This window comes from Acromyrmex echinatior, chromosome 19, assembly GCF_024713525.1.
Source record: "Acromyrmex echinatior isolate Ae372 chromosome 19, ASM2471352v2, whole genome shotgun sequence".
NCBI classification, from domain to species: Eukaryota; Metazoa; Arthropoda; class Insecta; order Hymenoptera; family Formicidae; genus Acromyrmex; species Acromyrmex echinatior.
In genome coordinates, this window is record NC_141870.1 from 4,366,667 (window position 1) to 4,387,232 (window position 20,566).

General features: G+C 40.8%; 1 protein-coding gene and 1 long non-coding RNA gene across 3 annotated transcripts in view; one reads left to right on the forward strand and one right to left on the reverse strand.

Annotated features, from left to right (window-relative positions):
* The window catches only part of Sema2a (Semaphorin 2a), a 276,914-nt gene extending 260,032 nt beyond the window's left edge, over positions 1-16,882 (forward strand). For both annotated transcript variants that reach the window (XM_087415928.1, XM_011058835.2), the window contains 7 exons: positions 831-938; positions 3,187-3,457; positions 7,726-7,956; positions 8,507-8,920; positions 9,028-9,304; positions 9,742-10,189; positions 11,095-16,882. In XM_087415928.1, the coding sequence (XP_087272054.1) occupies positions 831-938; positions 3,187-3,457; positions 7,726-7,956; positions 8,507-8,920; positions 9,028-9,304; positions 9,742-10,189; positions 11,095-11,169 (1,824 nt within the window). In that variant the 3' untranslated portion in view covers positions 11,170-16,882. The remainder of the gene's footprint in view (positions 1-830; positions 939-3,186; positions 3,458-7,725; positions 7,957-8,506; positions 8,921-9,027; positions 9,305-9,741; positions 10,190-11,094) is intronic.
* The window catches only part of LOC147906651 (uncharacterized), a 332,649-nt gene that overhangs the window by 223,035 nt on the left and 89,048 nt on the right, over positions 1-20,566 (reverse strand). The window lies entirely within an intron of this gene.

Consider the following 20,566-nt stretch of genomic DNA (forward strand, 5'->3'; position numbering starts at 1 on the left):
AACGTAACATCGAGGAGAAAAAAGTCACAAAGCCGACGTGGAGTTTCTTTGAAGACGCGCGAAACGAAAGATGCAAGCTTACTTTTTAATAGATACTGTGGTGTTATTCCATATCCGAGAGAGAATGTATCTCATTTGTATCTTTAACGCAAAGGGATCTTATCGTAGCATTCTTCTTTCCGAATAATCTACACCAACTTCTACTGCACTGCATCTTAATTTCTGAATTATACAAGTATATTAAAGTTCCGTTAGTTAATCTCTATCTTTCTTTATTTCATCTATTTTAATCAGTTACATTTTAATGAATCTTGGCATACAAATATTGTAACGTGAAGAAAAATCGTACGCGTGATGGAGTTTTCCCAAATTATCGTATCTCGGCCGAAAATTCAAGTTAATCTGGAACTCTGATTTTTTAACGCGCATCCATTTTTATTCATATCCCGAAATCGTGGTACTACAGCGATAAAACGAGCACGATTGCGTTCTGGTCCATAGACACGCGTGCTCGCGCGCGCTTATCACAGCTTCATTCGTATGCACCGTGTACGCATCGTCGTCGAGGTGTAAGGTCCACGCAAATATTCCCTACGTGACGACAAAGCCAATTCATTTCCCGTGCACCGATTCGCCGCGAAATACGCGCACGACGTGATCGACCGCGACGACTCCACCGCGCACGCGACGCGATCTTTCGCTTTCCCAAAGTTCGAAGGAAACGCGGCCGCGTATTGAACAACTCATTTACGCACTATGCACTATGTCTGCAACGATTTTCTTATCGCCAATACACTACTGAATTTAATTTTTCCGATTTTTTTTTCCAGCATTTCGACTGCCGAAATCATATAAGAGTGATACAGCCGATGGGAGACGGCAATCGCCTTTACATGTGCGGTACGAACGCACATTCACCTAAGGATTGGGTGATTTATGTAAGTTTCCATGTTATTTTCGATAGAGAAAATATAAAACACGTATATGGAAAGGACAATTTTGCTGAAATAGTAATAAAAATTTTTTGCAGCAAGATAAAGATTTGAAAATAATTTTGTTGGCTCATCGAAATAATTACGCAGGAATAATTATGCATGAAGAGCAATGCTGTAAAAAGTTTTGACATTCTAGCAACCAGTTTGAGCGTTCTGAAATAATACATAATTTTTTGATGATCGAACGAAGTTATTTTTCAAATCTATAGCCATCTACATTTTTAGATATTTCAGCAAAACTATTCTTTCTGTGTGTAAATGTGGATTTGAGATTGTACATGAATTATTACATATCTTATGTAAAATGTAATCTTTAAGTGAAATGAAGTATCCAAAGATATATAATAAATAGACGATTAAGATAGTCTATCTTTAAATATCGTCAATCACTAAACGTCATTAAACTTCTCAGTTATAATATGAGGAATTATTTTTATTTTCTCAATAATATTGTAGGATATTAAAATAAATACTACAATTGTTTTCTCACATCATTCAATTCTCTTTTCCTTTTATACCTTACAAATGCAATGTATACTAAATAAATTCGTTAAATTTGATTTTGTAATACGCGACAGTTTGTGATTGGATTGTGAAATTGTTAAAAACGACAATTGGTCTGGCAAAGAGCTAAAAAAAAATATATATATATATATATACATTTAAACGTTTGCTGTCATTTGTTTATTGAAAATTGAAAATGCGAAACGATGTTAAATACATCCGCAACTTCCCTTGAAATGTATTACGGATTCAGCGTGATATGTGTAACGCACACCAATTTGTGTTGCTTTACGCTTAATTTAATTAATTAATAACAGAACGCGAGGAGGCATCTGAAAATAATATCGTTAATTAATTTTCGCGTTATGAATAAATTTCACCGCCACTCACGCATTCCTCGGTACATTTTAATTTAATTCCCGTCGAAATATTTAAAGCCATATAATGAATAATGCTGTTATTAATGGAAATTTACATGCATTATCGCAATAGTATAAATCCGCATGATGTGATTTGCAAAGTTATGTACAGTGCAAAGTGTCCGGGTAGATGAATGAATCTTACGCTTAAGTATCCGTATAACAACACGACAAAAGATACAACAGTTTCGCTTTGCTAAACATTATGAGTCCCGGGTGTGCCGTAACATCTCGCGTAATAATAACATCCAGCTGCTTACCTAAGTTACTGCTGGAGATTGTAGCTACTAAATAAAGTTAAATTACAAGATGTTCAGTATTCAATTTTATATACAGGGTTGGCCATATTCGACGGAAAGATGTTTTTTTTTTCAATCATGGGAAACGTCGTTACTCGATCTAACATCTCTTTCCCATGATTGAAAAAAAAAACATCTTTCCGTCGAATATGGCCAACCCTGTATATGTATATATATATATATATGTGTGTGTGTGTGTGTATAGAGGAAAGGCCCCTATTATAAGATACCGAGTTCATTTTGGGTAAATGCTAGAAATCCAAAGACAGAATTTAAAAAAATAATAGTCATTTTGAAGAGAATTTAATAAGCTTTAAGATGATGTTACAAAATTTAATTCAAATTCCATTTTTTTTTAAATTAAAGAAATGTGAGTAAATCGCAAAGTCAAAAAATTGTGCTCCTAATATGAGATGTCGAGATTAGACGCCTATCTCATTTTTAATAGGGGGTTTTCCTCTATATTAAAATATTATAAACTTATTATACAACATGCTTTAAAATTATTTCTTTTGTTATTTCTTTTATCTACGAATTTATTAATCAGCTTGAAATGATATTTTTTGAAATTGAACCTTTAAGTGAATAGATGAGATGGCCACAGCACTCCAGGTATAATTTTCTTTAAAATCTCGTTTTAAAGAAGAAAAGAAAAATGAAAAGCACTGCCTAGTGTCCAAAAGTCTTAAAATCTTTATATTTTTACATTTTTTTATCTTATAAAAATGTAACTAATATAAATTCGACATAAAAGTAAAAACCTAGTAAAAAAACTTATAAAGTTACAATCTTTTTAGGAGCATTATATCTATCAATTTGCATTTTAAACCATCTATTTATTGAAAGGTTAATCAATATTTATAATTTTCTTGTGTAAGACTTGTGCCTTTTAATTCACCCCTTTTGTTTCTATAACATCTTATCATCTGTGCCTATCTGACCATGTTCCCCAAATAATGTTCTTTCCAGAGCAATCTGACTCACTTACCGCGCCACGAGTTTGTCCCGGGAGTAGGAATGGGTATCGCGAAGTGCCCTTATGACCCTGCGGACAATTCGACGGCAGTCTGGGTCGAGAAGGGCAATCCCGGAGACCTGCCAGCTCTTTATTCCGGCACGAACGCCGAGTTCACCAAAGCCGATACCGTAATCTTCCGCACGGATCTCTACAATCTGACTACCGGTCGTAAGACGTATAGCTTCAAGAGGACACTCAAGTACGACTCCAAATGGCTCGATAGTAAGTACTCTTTTCACAAACGATATCATTAGCCAAGAGCTTATAATAATTAAACTTAATAGATATCTATATTTTTTTATTGAATCGAAGATTATATTCAATGACATTGTAATATTCGAATACGTGTTCAAATCTTCGATGTAATTTGGAAGTATTTTTTGGAAGCATATTTTCTATAATTACGTCTCTCCTACTGATAGATATCGATCGGTACGTCCATCATTATCAAATATACTTAAATCTCCGCAGTTCATAGAGAAACCTTTACTGGAAGATAATTACGGTGTGTCGAGGGAACAATGAAATTTCCATTAGGCTTAGAGCGCATAGTATTAATAGAAAGAGGGGTCGTCCTTGATCGGCTAAAAACCGAAGCAGGTCTTCCTGAAGAAATCATGCAGGAAGGGTGGTGCTGCTTAGGAAATAGACAGGGAGCTTTGAAGTAGAACCCCCCGTCAGCCGGGAACACGCTTCGGGTTCAAATGGATGCGAATAAACTGCCCCGCCTATTTTCCAAGGGTACTACTGCCCCTTCCTCGCCAACGACGAGGAGGTTCTCGCGCAGAAAAGCAGAGGAACGACGGCAGGGGTGGGTTAGAAGTGGAATTATAGGAGTTTGGAGGGCGATGTCGGCGCTAGGTTCGCTATCGGACCGGTTAGAGAGGGTGCCGGATCTTTCTCTCTTTCTCTACAAACGGGGTAATAAAATAACACCCCGACGCGATCTTCCTCGTCCTAAACGCTGCGTTCTCGACGAAAGTACCCTCTCCTTTTTCGAGAAAAAGAAGAGAAAGCGAGCCGACTGAAGAAGTTAAAGTTTTCTCGTCCGTCCGCCGGAAACCGCTCTCCCGCTTTACCTCGTCTCAGTCCCGCGTAGTTCGGAAGCCTGAGCTTTAATCAGTTTTACCGGCTCTCTGATTCGTCGGCCGGGATTATTGCGATCCTCTCGATTTTTCGTTATCGGAACGTGGAACGTGAGAGGCGCGGCAAAAGCGGCCCGGCAAGGAAATTGGAAAATGTAGATTAGGACGTGCGTCGAATATAGACACACAATCCGACATGGAATTTAATAGCGTAACTCGCGGGAGGTAGGGGTGTAGAGCGCGCTGATTTGCGATGATCAAGTGTAAATAGAATCCGATTCGTTAGGTTCATCGGTCGTGACGGGACACGAGGAATACGTCGAAATTTTAGTTATACGAAATTTAGTTATACGACCATTTAATATCGAAATCCTGTTCTATCCTTTGACTGTCTACGTTTTAAAATGATTGTCAAGAAAGTCTTGTTCCACAAATAGTTTACATTTTCCATTGAATATTATTCGTTCGTTAGTTCATCAAGTCAAATGCAAACGAAATATCTATTATATGTAAATTCTTAAATAAATATTTTTTATTTATTAATTATTATAAAAATTACTTTTTTTTTCGGTTGGCGAGAAAATAAGTTGTCCGGATAAAAATTAATTTTAACTTGGTCTTTGTCACAATCCTTTCGCGGCGAGCGTTCATGCACGATATATCGGACCGTAATAATGGCGCAAGAAGGTTAGATGGCTGCTTTGTATTTCTCGAGGGGGCTGCTTCCGCTTTTCCTCACCCTGTCGAAGCGTGCCACCACTCGAGCCCACTCCTTCAACCGTCGTCGCCAGGAAGGAAGGTCGCGGTATCGAAGCGGCAAAAGCCGGAGGGAACGGTTGGACGACTTTGTCCCACTTTGTATCCTTCGCGCCCTCCCGCGGGACGCATGATTAGCCATTTGTTTCGTCGTTTAATTTCGAGCCAGCAGCCCTTTCGCTTCTCTACCCCTCCCTCCCTCCCTCCCTGTCTCTCTCTCTCTTTCTCGCCTCTGCCTATTCCTCCGCTTCCTCAAGCTGCCAGGAGCCACCTCCGTTTAGACCCTACAAGCAAGACTACTGAGCGCTACCATCAAGGACCATTCTCCGCATCGAGTTTGTCTATTAACAGAGGCGTTGATTAAAAGCAGGCGAGAGTCCCGGAAGAGACGGATGGGCTCCACGCGCGCTTCTCGTATAATCTTCGCGACTCTCCGACCCTTCCTCCTCGTCGACCTTCCTTCTCCGCTCATAGCTTCTCTTTCTCGCTTCTTTGGTTTACTTGGCGGCATGGCAAGACGCAATGAAGACTGATGCGGTTCGTGGTGCGAGGTCATGATAAGGAAAGCCGGCTCCGAGAGGGTAAATCGCAGACGGAAAGGGAGACGAAGAAAAATAGGGAGTAGAACGCAGTGGACTTAACAAGCTTTGAATAACTAGCTGACGAGCGTCTACTTTCACGGATCCTTGCGCGTGCGGAATGTCACTGGAACATTAACCGTCTTCTTTTCGAATATCCGATGCATTTAAAATGTGAAAGTCTCGTTTTGTCGCGATGTAACGAGACGCTCTTTTTTTGTAAGTATAAGAGAGCACTTTCAGTGTTCGCGAACTCCGTATGTTACTCGTCAACAATGGGGTGCACAATCAAAAGTCATCTCGCTATGAGATGCTTCCACATTTTCTCTTCGTAAATTATTTCTCTCCTTCTCGCTCGTCTCTGTCTATCTACACGGGCTTGTACCGCCCCAATATATCAAACTTCCGCCGTCGAAGCGTCAGACAATCGATTTAATCGCTGAACCGTGAGAGAGATTGCGGCGGCCTCCAGCCGAGCGCCGTCGCATCATAATGTAAAATCGACAAGAAAGGCCCAGCCCGCGACGTTGACGCGATTCGAACGTGGAAAAATTCGATTTTCTTCGCCATTTTCTCGCGTCATCCAACTCCAACTTCATCGTTGTGTGGGATAAATCAGTTTCCTCGGTACAACAAGCAATTACACCAAGATTAAACCGCAACGCTTGCATCGAGCTACGAATAACGCAAATATTTGCGCGATTTATGCCATGGCACATATCGGACCTGAATCTAGTTTGTAGCCAAACCACAGATACACGAAAGTCGTTGATCGAAAATCGACAAAACAGGTTGAAGTTGATTTGTAGTAAATTATTTCCAACTAAGCGGACTTGTGTAGTAATTACGTGTAATATTTCTTAATCGATATCTCGAAAACGCTCCCTAACTGTGGACTCACTAAACCATTGAGAAATTCATTGTTAGATATTAAAGAAATAATAGTAACACAATTTCTCGAGTTAATATTTTGTCATTTTTAACTTCCTGGTATGTCAAAATGTAAATCAATACTTTCTGTGACTGAATCGCTTAGTTTTAAAGTAAACAATGTCTATATTACATATGACACTTAAATAATAAGTTGAATTTAATACATTTCTTGAGTTTAATTGTTTAACTTCATTGTTTTAATTAAATTAACAATATATTGAACAGGAACAGTAACAACTTTTAGATATTGGAAATAATTTTAGAAGTGATTAAAATTCAAATTAGGTAGATATAATTTGACAATACGAATTTAACAGTGTTATTTCGGACTCTTTCTTTGCGCAATTTATCCAAAAATAATAATAAATTCTTATAATTCTACTACGCGAAATTCAGTAAAACCGATTTAATGGCACTTCTCACGCTGTGCAGCTTTTCGAGCTGGATGTTGATGAATTGCAATTTAATTTTAGTTATTTATAATTTTAGTTATTTGACGAAATGAATTTGAATAAATTTATTATAAATTAATTTAACAAATAACACGAGATTGCAAAATCATTTTTCCACTGAATTCAGACTATTTTCCATGAAACATTTTCAAAGGACGCAATTAAAGTGCATTATTTCTAAGCTCTGCTATATAATTTCGTTTTTTATCCTCCCTTCCTCTTGCTTGTTCTTGAAACAGGCACAAAATAATACCGTTGCCTACGAACTGCCTGCGGTTAAACGGAATTCGGAGGAGATTATTGTCCGCGTTTGAACAGAGCTTGGAACAGTCCCGGCGATGAAAGTTTTTACGCATAGAACGAGCAAGGACATCTTCTCGTGTACCACCCGCGGCGAATACTCGATTCGCGATTATTATTGTGCGCGCTTATTGCGGAGTATCTACGCGAACTATCTGCTCTAGATGCAGTTATTTTGCTGTAGAATGAGGTAGACGCGCTAACGGCTAGATTACGCGACCATATAAACTCGCCAGAATATTCTGGTTGAACAGTTTTGCAACTGCGAAATATCGTCTCAGCGAGGGAAACGTACATAGAATTGCGAGGAACAGATTTCAAAGCGCTCGAAAATATCAGAGGATTAATGCTGAGATAATATCACGCCTCTTTATCTCTCTTTCTAGAACCGAACTTTGTGGGTTCGTTCGACATTGGCAGCCATGTGTTCTTCTTTTTCCGCGAGACCGCGGTCGAATACATAAACTGCGGTAAAAGTGTGTATTCCCGCGTGGCGAGAGTTTGCAAGAGGGACACTGGCGGTAAAAATATACTCTCGCAGAATTGGGCCACATACCTCAAGGCCAGATTGAATTGCTCGATACCCGGCGAGTTCCCGTTTTATTTCAACGAAATACGTGAGTATCGGCATATATGTTGTACAACATGATATCTATATATTTTTGCTTTGTATGACATATTTTTTTATAGTATAAATTACACTTTCCTTTCCACGTTTTTACCACACTTAGAATTTAGTGCTTTTAACCCTCCGCCGGCAACATTAATTTTAACTCTTCCGTCAGCACAATAGAGGATTTTTGAAAAACAGAGCAAATTTTTTATTGTTCCGGATTATCTAAAAATTCTGATATATTAGAAGTCGGACTGCATTTTATTTATTTTTTTTACAGATTTAAATTTATCTATCAAAATTCACAATCAAAAATATTGATGGTGCTTTTAAAAATCTCAATTTTTTCCCGGCAGAGAATTAAAGATTTTTATAATTATTTTTTTTCTTACATAAAAAATGTTATGATAAAAATGTCTCTAATCGAAATGATATCTGATATTACAAAATCTTTATTTTTAATGGGAAAAAAACATTTTCGCTGTTTTATTACGTTCACATTCTGACTCATATATTTTAGCGACATGTAATTATATTATTGCGTTCTTGCTCAGAGAGCATTTATAAGGTGCCGGGTGACGATACGCATTTCTATGGTACCTTTACCACATCGACGAACGGATTAATGGGTTCTGCGATATGTTCCTTCCACATTGACGCCATCCAAGAAGCTTTCCGCGGAAAATTCAAAGAACAAGCAACTAGCAGTAGCGCGTGGCTACCAGTCTTGTCCAACAAGGTTCCGGAACCGCGTCCGGGCCAATGTGTCAACGACACAGAGACGTTGCCGGACACCGTCCTGAATTTCATAAGGTCCCATCCACTGATGGACTCCGCGATTTCGCACGAGAACGAGAAACCGGTCTTCTACAAGCGGGACGTCATGCTCACGCGATTGGTCGTCGATAAGTTGCGCATCGACTTCGTGGGCATCGATTTGGATTATACTGTCTACTACGCCGGCTCTAGTAAGTAAACTATCGAATATCTGTCAAGATGAATAGAAACGCGACCTGATAACTTATTGTTCTCCGATAAAAATGCGTGAGCGCGTACCTCTTATCGCGTGTTACAGGTGATGGCCGCGTTCACAAGGTTGTACAATGGATCGACAGCAATGGCGAATCCCAGTCGATCTTGCTGGATGTTTTCGATGTCACGCCTGGCGAGCCGATACAGGCGATGGAGATCTCGAAAGAACATAAGGCTCTCTACGTGGCATCGGATCATCGGATAAAGCAGATCGATCTGGTAATGTGCACTCGACGATACGACAACTGCCTGCGATGCGTCCACGATCCTTACTGTGGATGGGATAAGGACTCAAACACGTGTAAACCTTACGAACCAGGGTAAGTGCTCATCGCATTCTCCGTGATCGTAAAATAAATTGCGAGTACACACGCGGAGTGCAATTTATAATCTTTAATTTTACGCAAGATGCATACGTATTATAAAAAAACAAAGAATAAAACACATTCAATTTTCGTCATAATTTGCTCGCTTGATTACGATACGCAGATTTCGGAGCAGAAATATTCGCGTCGATTTTACGCATCGTATATTTCAGTTACCGCAGATTCATTTCCGTCCGGTGAAACGAAATACTTTTACAAAAATAAAAAAAATAAAATAAAATAAAGGAAAAAAGAAAATTGCAGCTGACGAATCAAAATTCAATTTCGAAATATTTCGGAATAAAATCAACGGCAACGTGAATGTTCGAGATAACACGCGACAGAATTATTGCGTGTATAATCGTGATTTCTGATTGATTTTTTTCACGCAGTCTTCTTCAAGACGTATCGAACACCACGGCAGACGTTTGCGACAGCAGCGTCGGCAAACGGAAACTGGTTGTCACGTGGGGCCAGTCGGTGCATCTGGGTTGCTTCGTGAAAATGCCGGAGGTCCTGGCGAACCAAGAGGTGCGGTGGTACCATTACAGCAAAGAGAAGGGAAGGTATCAGATCGCGTACAAGTATGGCGCCGGCGGCGACAAATTCATCGAGACCTCGGAGAAGGGTCTGGTAATCGTCGGCGTGAACGAGCAGGACGCCGGCAGATACGACTGTTGGCTCGGCGGTGCTCTCCTGTGTTCGTACAACATTACTGTGGACGCGCACAGATGTTCGGCGCCTGCCAAGTCCAACGACTACCAGAAGATTTATTCCGACTGGTGTCACGAGTTCGAGAAGTACAAGTCGGCGATGAAGAGCTGGGAAAGGAAGCAAGCGGTAAGTCGATTCATCTTACTCCTCCTCGGATCAGTCGATATAATGTCGATAGATATTTCTTCAGTTACCGGGAGCGAAATGACGTTGTTGTATATCTCAGATATTCATATCATCGTCTTTTAATATATATATATATATATATCCTCGATTATTCTACTTACTCCTATAGTCAACTGACTCCGGTCTCTCTTTTATATATATATATATATGTATATAGGATTGTCATAAACCGTAATCGAGCCATTCAAAATTTGCATTGCAAAACGATGTACAATTCAGCAGATTCTACGTATATTCAGTTATCTTTATATGCATCGGAACGGATGGATGAAAATTAAATATTTATCATGAAATTACTCGATGTGAGGTAAAGTTTATTGTGGGAAAATATACCTACGGGCGTATAGCTGTAAATCGATAATATGTATCGATAAATATAATTGCATTTGATAGCCGGTAAATGAGAATTACTCTGTGATTGTTCCAAATCGTTCGTAATCTTTTATGTATTACGCAACGACAACTCTTAACGCATAAAACAAAATCAATATAATTTGCACGACAGAATTATTAATATGGTTAGCCGATTTTACGCGTTTACTCTATATAAATATTTGCGCTCAAATTAAGGCGATCGTTAATATTTTATTATATCGTATATCATGACGGATGAGTTCATAATAATCTCTTATAATTTACATGAATATACCGTATTAAAATCAGTCATGATCGATTGTGAAATTTATTTATATTTACTTACGCGAATTGATTTCACGCAGCGTAGCGATCATCTCTAGTTTCGAGCACGTGGTACACGAGGCAACAATGTTGTTTAATACAATACATTCGGGAATCGAGATGCAACTCCCTTTATAGCATCAACGTGCGTGCTTTCTCTGTTACAGCAATGTGCTTCGAGGCAAAACGACAGCAATCAGAATTTACACACGAACGAGGTGTACGGCACGCCCCTCGTCTGATGGAGCCGATCATTGGGTCCCTCGTCGAGCCGAGATTACGATGATACGATGATACGCATAAGCGTCCCACCAAGGAATCGCGGCTGGACCACGACCGGTTGGATCGGCCTGGCCTTCTTGTTGGCCGGTCACGCCACCGCGCTTGGCCCGCTGGTCACTCGAGGACTCTTAAGTGACTGAAGTCGGTCCGCGATTCGCGAACCAGTGAACTGAATAAAAGGTGTGAAGAACGTATGATCGATCGTGTATACTGCTATCCACGTGCCACGGTGCCCGAGAACTTCTCGTCGGCGCTACCGATCGCGAGTGACCATCGAGTTTATTGGCGGTCGGTGACCTGCGAGAACATTCCAGTTCCATTCTCGTCGCGCATCCGATTTTTCATTACGTATATATATATGTATACATATGTATATGTATACATATATATATATATATATCGTACTCGTCTCGCTGTAAATAGACGTGTCGCGTGCTATCCGCGAAAGTGAAACCGGATGCTGAACGCCGCGAAAGGAGCACGAGGACAGCGGGACGATCCTCGGCTCGGTAAATTTCGATACGGTTGCGCAATCGCGCGGAGTGATGTTCCTCGGGAGTGAATGAACGATACCTCTTGTGCCGAAGAATCATGAATAAAGTCCTGATTCCTCTCACACCTGGACCGATCGATGCTGCATGGAGAAACGCGCAGTTTCCTTTCCTTGAACTTATAATTAATTTTGTGAGATGGGGGGAATTTTATGTGTACATACGATATTGAAGCCTCATTTACGGAAGACGACACAACATTGATCGTGATATCATCGTGACCAAGATACCGATTGATCGATTACCGAACATCAATATTAAGCGGTGCGTCAAAAGGAGAATGGCGCGTTGAACTAACAGTTGTTTTCGCATCCGGAAGATAGAAACGAAGTCGAGATGGAGCTTCCCTACGATGAGGGTGGGAGCATCGATTGGAGAATAGTCGCAAACGGCCCGCGAGGCTGAGAGGAAGCGGTGGCGTCAAACGAGAAAAGAAAGGTAAAACGTCGTGTTAGAAAGGAGAAAAGAAAAACGAAACGTGACCAACCGCGCGTTTACGACGTCACGCAGGTTACATATGAGATTATTATCGGCTTTAGAGACCTTTATGCGAGCCGCTGCTGCGCTGCTGCACTCGCGCGACGCTGGTTAGCTTTCCATATCACGTTCGCCGCTTTTGCGGCGCGCACACGCCTATTTTCTACCTGCACCCTTCAGACCCACCCACTCAGCCCTCGTATCCCTGCGCACCTCCGCGTTTTCCTTCATTTTTCCCTTCATATATCGCATCTCGACGATCGCGCGAGCTACTGCCTGTTATCTTTTGTTTGGGAGAACCTTCGTGCCGTTCTGATCATCACCATTATTCTTCATGTACCTACATGAAACGCACAGCGAAATGAGCACACGATGACGCCGTGTTTTTATCCCCGCATATTCGCATTATGTCGACAAAAGCGCGTCGTATTCGCGTGTCGTTTCGTGTCGCGTGGAACCCTCGAAAAAATCGACATACTCCAGTTCGCGAGGAATCACTACCACGAGTACCTTCATGACGCGTCGTCATCGTCGAGAACTAAACATTCCCTCCCCGTTCCCTCCCTTCGAATCAAGGTGCTACGCGGGTTTATTTCCTTCAAAGGAAATCGGTAAAACCCGTGGTTTCAGATCCACGTTATACGTTTCTTTCAAACGCACGTAACCCCGTCTGTTCTTGTTTTTTTTTATCCGATCCTTTCCTCACAGACACACACGCGCGTGCACGAGAGAAACGCGTTACGAGCGATTAACGGCGATCGTTATGTACGCGCTCGTGCACTGTACATAATACCGGACTTGGTAGTCACGTGTACACATTTTCCGCTTAGATAAGTCTAATATTAGCGTAGAGGATATACATATTTGCTTATAAGTTTTCGATGAACATGGCCGGAGAGATCTCTCGTTGCATCCTGCGGTATCGCTGAGTAAACCGGAGTAACGACCGCCAACAAAACTAAACGCGGTGCTGGGGAACATCGAGGCGAGCGATCGTTTCGACGACTTCCGGACTTGAGGTTGCGCGGGCTATCGGAGCTATTGCATTTTTTATCCATGGAACACGTACATCCTTCGGCATTGAAAAGCCTACAGCGCGCAACGTCCGTGAAGTCTGCTTCGCCCGAAAACTGAAATTTTGGCATATTTGCTGTTATATTTGGTTTATCTTAAGATATCAAATATTATACATTGATTATTAGATACTTTTCTTTTTTATTTTAGTACCGCTTAGCTTTCGTTACGTTCTGTTTCATTATATCGCTCGAGAGCTTCTTTCGGACATGGGAACGGGCGTTTCCGACTTCGTGATTATCTGTACATAGATAATAGCGTTATATTTTTATAAAAACGACAGAGAAGACTTACTGCTAAAAAGCAACGGTATGATTTTAATCTATTGTTAGTATTTCGACTATCCGCATTCAGTCAAGTTGATTGGCCACAAAAAAATATCTCTCGATCTCTGAATAAACAAATGTTTTTCAACGAGATGCAAACGAATATTTTTTGACACATACGAAAATGACAGAAATTCAATTTTACCATGCTTCATCGCTAATTTTGCAAATACATACGTCCTCGTTTAACAATCGTCCATGAAAATATGCAAACTCGCACTATAGTGGAAATAGCGTTCGTGTTAGCGTCCGTCCGACTTTTCCTCGGAGATCTCGACATACATTTTATAATCAACGCGACAACAAATGTTTACCGGTGGTCATTTAGCGCGGTTTGTCAAACGATCGACGTATCGAGATAGCACCCAGCCAGCCATAATCAGCACACGTACACGTAGACTATAAAGAGTAGTAGGGGAGGTCATGACACCTTTCTAAACACGGATTTTAGTTCCCTCAAGTAGTTGATCGCATCGATGATAGTTTCGCTTTTACTCTTAAGTTTGTACATAGACATTTATATTGTAACATTCACAGTATCCTCGGTAATACAGCAGCGCGGAGATGCCCGATCGAGCCCTCGATGGGCGCGGCTGTTATTAACTTCTGTACAGAGATCGTCGCGATTGACGATTTACCTTTTGTACCTATAAGGCTCAACCTATACGAGATTGTATGCGATAAGAGAGAAGATTCCTCCAATAAGGAAATCGCTGGAAAAATCTGAGAGACCGAAGTAGCGGAGTTGTACCTAAACAAGACCTAGGAAGATATAAGAGAATAATACAATAATCTAATCCTCGAGTATGTACTTATTATGAGCTTCAACAAGTATTGAATAGTATTATGACGTAGGATTAAGACCGAATACACATTAGAGATAAAATCGAAAGACTTTCGGATCGAGACTGAGCTAGTCTCGAAGTCGCGCGGATCGACAAGGATTCCGTTGATCTTATGAAAGTTTCGTTGCTTTTAAAGATTCTTACGCAGGATTTTTGCGTTTTGAACAAGAAGAAACGGTAAGCGGATCCTCGACGATCCGTTCGGTCCATTTGTATCTACAAATCATCCTTAAATTTCTCCAGTCATCAACCGACGTCCCGAATCGTAGTAGATCGCAGACGCGTCTGGATATAAAGATGAGCAGAGAAAAGCGATTGAAAGAGTGTTATGGGCGAGTGCATGCATGTTGCGTGTGTATGCGTGTGTGTGCATGCGTACGATTGCATGATGTCACGGATCGATACGTAAAGAATAGTAAACCTACCTATCGCATATTTAAAGAAAGTTATAAAAAGAGTAAAAGCAAACGTAATATTACGATAGAATAGTAAAGTACACGAACTTTGGCTAAGAGCGCCTTCGTGCAGTCCTTGCGGACCATGTCACGTCAATCGCGTGTTTACGGTAATGGAGAGTGGGAAGGAAATATCGATCGCGAATGATGGTCGCAGTCTTGCCAAGAAGTGCGAAGAAGTGCGTGCCCGATGCGAGTGCACGAAGGCGCGCTTCGGGTTGGAGTAGGCGTGATCACGGAAAGCAATCTAAGTTGAACTAAAAGTTGTTAGATATATTATTTGTAAGATTACTGTATGTTGCGTGAATGCGATTGATGCGGCGGGATATCGCGAGCGGAACGATCGATCGGCGACGTAGAGGAAGGTAGCCTGCCCCGCCAGCGAGGCAAAGTAGTTTCGCCGCTGTTCGTCGAGACGTGAGCTCGAAACGCATCCGAACGAGAGAAAAAAAAATAAATAAATAAAAGATCTCGAACACTGCCTGCGAAATCCTAATCGATTATCCCGCAACGTCGACCGCGAGAAGGCGAGATAGACTATAGACTCGGTTTAATGTATGCGATACGCGAGACGATTTTGGGTTGACAGCCCTCGTGGTTAACTCGTGTAAGGGAAAACGTAAAGGGGGGAGAGAGACACCCTAACTGAATAATTAGTTACGACGACATACTACTATGATAGGAAGAAAGGAAAGAAGGATAGACCCGCGATAATGATTTATTAAAATATATCACTAGGACTAGCCGACGACTGTCTTAGGTTTTCAAGTATCGGAAGCGTAGACTCGTTTCTCGGGTGGTGTAGCAGAGGGAGGGTGGGACGGGGAAGGATTTGCTACACATGGCGCTGCGTGTATCCTTTACTTTTTGTATCCTGAAGATTACGGACGCGGAAGAGCGGGAATGATCCGTTAACTGATTTCCTCTTAATTTCGCCCGCCTTTCTTTCCGCTCTCGTGTCACCGGCGCCGTTTTTCTCCCGTTTTTCTTTCCCCCTTTTTTTACGGATATATCTTGCCTTAAAGCAGAAAATTGGAGCGATCTCGCGCGCGCGCGTGAGATTAATAGTTCATTCGTATCGTGGAAAACTCATCCTTCATCATCGCCGTATTTTTCTTCGTTCTTTCGGTTCGCTTCTTTTTTGCATTCTGCTCGTTCCTGTCGACAGCAGAGCGATCAAGGGTGGAAATTAGGGCCAGGGCGGTAGCGCGCTGTGAGTCGTTTTGAAGCTCGTAGGAGCCGATATATCGCTTAAGGGAATTCAATTTAGCCGCACGGTGTAAGGGACGGATCCAGCATCGCTCGAGGTAACACCACCGTACCTCGGCATGCATCGGCGCATCGGCAGTTTTGTTTATGGAACGTAATCGTGAATATCGATCTTCCTCCAAACGCCTCGCCAAACGTTCTGTTTGTTCGCACCGGGCGATATGTTTATCGATTAAATCAATTCGGCCACACGCGTCATCATGCGCTTGTCCGAGAACAAAGTGGCTTTTCGGAACGCAAAGTATGTTGGAAAATTTTATCGTGGGATAAAATTAAAATTTTTATCATTTATATCATAAGGAATTATCTTGTAAATTTCTGCAATCATTTGAATCGAGGACGAAAGCGAAATCCCGCTGAATATGCCGATGTAATTTTAATTGCGTTGTACTCGATCATATGCGACACACGATCGATCGATTCACGGTACGCGCCGCCTAAAAATTCAGAATTATCGACACGTATGTGCGATTATCATGTGCGTTAATAACACGACCGTAGGTAATTTTTAGTTCAAAGAATTTCGTACGATAAGAGACCCTTTTAGATATTCACCTATTACCTAAACCTAAACATCCAATCGCTATTTTTATCAAAAAAAAAAAACATGTTAAAAATCTTTAATAGTTATCCATTGTTCACTATTGCTATAATAAAGTTTTGCTTTAATAAATGATCGATCTGTATATAATTATTTTACACATTCATGTCCCAGATCTTACAAGACTACGTGAGAAGCACTATATAAATTGTAAGTAGAACTTTAAAGATAGATACTTGATACACGTAAAGCCCTCTTTTATTGAAAAGACAGGCTACTTATAGACTTTATTCAAGTCTTCAAATAATAGAAGAAGGACACCAGAAGAAATACGCCAGAAACCACAGGTAAGTCCAACTCTTGTAAACAACTGATCACGGATGCTTTCCAGTTCGTCGACGTTGTCGGCGACGAAGAGAGGCATGAAATTCGCGATTTCGTGGCGCAAAATGCAATCAGCGGACTATGAGAAAAAGGATTGAACGCCGTCCGAAGCGACAGCGAACAATGTACTATTGCGAGTCTCCGGTCGTTTCGTTCGAGCATCACCGATCGATACAACAACCTTAATGTCGGTGTATACTCTCCATTTGAATAATTACGTGCGATTACGGACTGTACGGTTTACATGTAGCGGCTATAGAACCCTAGCTGACGGACGTCATTGGCGTCCGACTTATTGTTAAAGAGATAGACGCTTGCGTCATACGTTGTACGAGCCAAGGTATTTGTGATGGGGTTCTTGATCTATTGTGACGTCATCGGAACGATACCGCGTCAAACGTTACTCTTTCTTCAATGCACACTTCTTCGGAACTCCGTGACGTGGGCCGATTGACTTCAAAGGTGTGCTTTGCAATGTTACCGCGCTTTACCGCGGTCGGCTGCCGGGAAAGGGAAAGGTCGTGGGAAACATGCATGCAATGTTCCCTCAAACGGGGTTGAATGTAAAGCCGCCCTGAAATCGACACGCCTCGCCGGTACGATGTTTGTAGTATTTAAAGAACAACTGCACAGCTTATAACGCGATGTATGTCTCTGCAATTCCGTCAGACATTCACGTAATTTTATCCTTTACACACGTCTTTCGGACACACGTACTTTTGCAAAAGTTTCAGCAGGTGAATGAAGTTCAATGGCTGCGTTCAGCAGAAAAAGCAGCTTTGCAACTGTTGCTAAATTCTTTAGTGTGATTGGTCTTGGTCTGATTCTTCACTGAATCTATAAATATATAATCCAATTGTATTAAAAAAATTTCACAACAGATGCAAAGCTGCTTTTTCTGCTGAATGCAATCAGTGATGCAGCAGTAAGCGAAGAATTTCAGTTCTCATCAGTGTTCTCATACAAAAGAAAAAAGAAAAGAATATCAGAGAAGATATAAGCTAGAAAAAATCAATTCGACTTAGATCGTATTTCGAATACAAAATTTCTAAACTCACACGAAATTCAATTTAAAAATCTAATCCGATAAAGCGATATATCGACACGTTGCACTGCTCGGAAGTTGCACTCGGTCGAATGAAGTCTGACGGGTCGTATTAAATCGGCGCGAGTCTATTGATCTTAACTTTGTTAGCCATGCCAAACGCCGATGAAAGATATATACATCGGCGTCGATACGGAGATTGAGTTCGACCATCGCTTGATGGTTCGCGCGTGTTCCATAAGTGGTTATAGTTAACGATGCTTTGCTGTCGCCATTAAATAAAACGCATTCTGGGACTGCCAGACTGGATGGTGGATCATTGACTGGACGGTGCATGTCGATGATAACAAGCGATATCTGAGTGCGTAGCGTAAACTGCAAAATGTAATTGCCGTCAAAGCGGCGCGTTTATAGTCGTCTTTATCACTTTGCCTCTACACCAACATCCTTTGTGAATATTTCAGGTATCCGTGGCCACTATCCAAGTTTTAATGGAAATGCTCTATACGCTTTAATTAACTATTACGAACTATTCGAGCACCGAACTGTTGGACATGGAGGGACTGAATGTTTATTCTTTCGCGTATTCCGCGTATCACGCGAATATTTGCACGTGCGGTATCCGCTAGTTTATACTCGTTTCATATTTGTGCCACGGATATATGCATGGGGAGTTTATCCGCGAAGCTCTGTGTGCAGCTTAATTCACTTTACTCTTTCTGGAATGTGTATTTGTATGTGTATGTATGTACATATATGTACCCGATACTGTTTTGTTAGGAACATTTATATTACAATACATTACGCTATCGCACAATGTATACCCGCATTAGTACTTTTAATTCTCATTAGTAATGCACGTTTGCAAATGGGTTAAAATATTTGACGTATCGTATGTGCGTAATAATTTATTAATTTCTACTTATATTACGTTCAATATTTGTAATAATGTAGTGCGGAGAAAGTATGTTCATAGAATTAGTTCATGGAATATTGTTATTTATCGTCTTTGCTAATAACAGCATGACTGCTCTCTCTCTCTCTCTCTCTCTGTAATTAAAAAACATAAAAATACCTACTCTCTATCCCGTCTTATATATTCCCCCTAAAAGAACTGACCCGTAACGAAAAGATATTCTTGTGCCTGCTATTTTCGTGATGTTAAGATCAATTGAAGTGACGTTAGAAACAAAAGTATATTTACCGCCTTTTTTATTCGTTTAATTATCTAACGAGGTATGCTTGAATGAGGTATCAATTTAGAATTGGACGGCGATTAAGAAATAATATTTGAAACTAATGATCCGACCCGCGATTCATTAACGCATTATTTCCTCTTTATGTTCTCTATCGCGACATTCTCCACTCATGATTAGCGTATCATTGTCCGCTTGCCACTTTTGTTCTCTTCCCTATGTTTCTATCACGCGGATTCATCATTACTATCCTCCGCTTTAGGGTGAAGTAACCAATGCAAATCGGTTAGCCGATATATTATCGAGATATATTATCGACCGACCACGGCCCGTATTTCCCAGCATCACCGATATGATATACGTATTAAAAAATCACTATTCGAAACCAGTCAGCTGCACATCGATTTAACTTCGTGATAGCCGCAATTCCCGTTTTAACCGTCATTTGTCTTGCGTTCGGGGCAACCGAATCGTAGTCTGTTGACATTTTTCAAATCCCAATACGGGTTCTCGCCCTATTTCTAGCTTCACGTTCAGCTCAGTGAATCGCTTGTTAAATTTATACGCGCTATTTTATCTGCTCGTCAATGAATTTTCGCAAATAAGAATATGAAAAGGAACAGAAATTCTAAAATAAGCTCACACTTGATGTCAATAAAGTGTCACGTTAATCATTTTTATTCTTAGTACATTCTCAATTCGATTGAATTTAACTTCAATTTTTTACCTTCTTTTATCGCTGTTCATTATTCTGTAGAAATAAATTGTAACATAAAAACTTTGTGTCGTACATATTCGCAATAGTTATTTATTTTATTTGAAGTTTTTCAATTCTCCACTCCTGTAGTTATACATTTTGCTTACAAGGTTGATCTGCACTCTCTTCATCTCTCCGTTATAATCTTTTATTTTTTTTCTTTTACATCAACCATCGTTACCATCCGCGCGCGGATGTTTTTTCTCCCTTTCTTCTTCTTATTTTTTTACTATATTGGATGGGTGGCGAAATTTATAACACCGCCTTCGAGGATCTAAACGTTAAGGCTAACGGCTTCCACTATAAGGTAGTATATGACTCTACTACACTCAACAGCCTGATAATGCTTTACTTGCATTATGGAAAACAGTTCGTTAAAACCGTATTATCCGCTCCGCCGAGCGGCGGTGCTGGCCAGAGGCTCAGCTGCGTGCTAC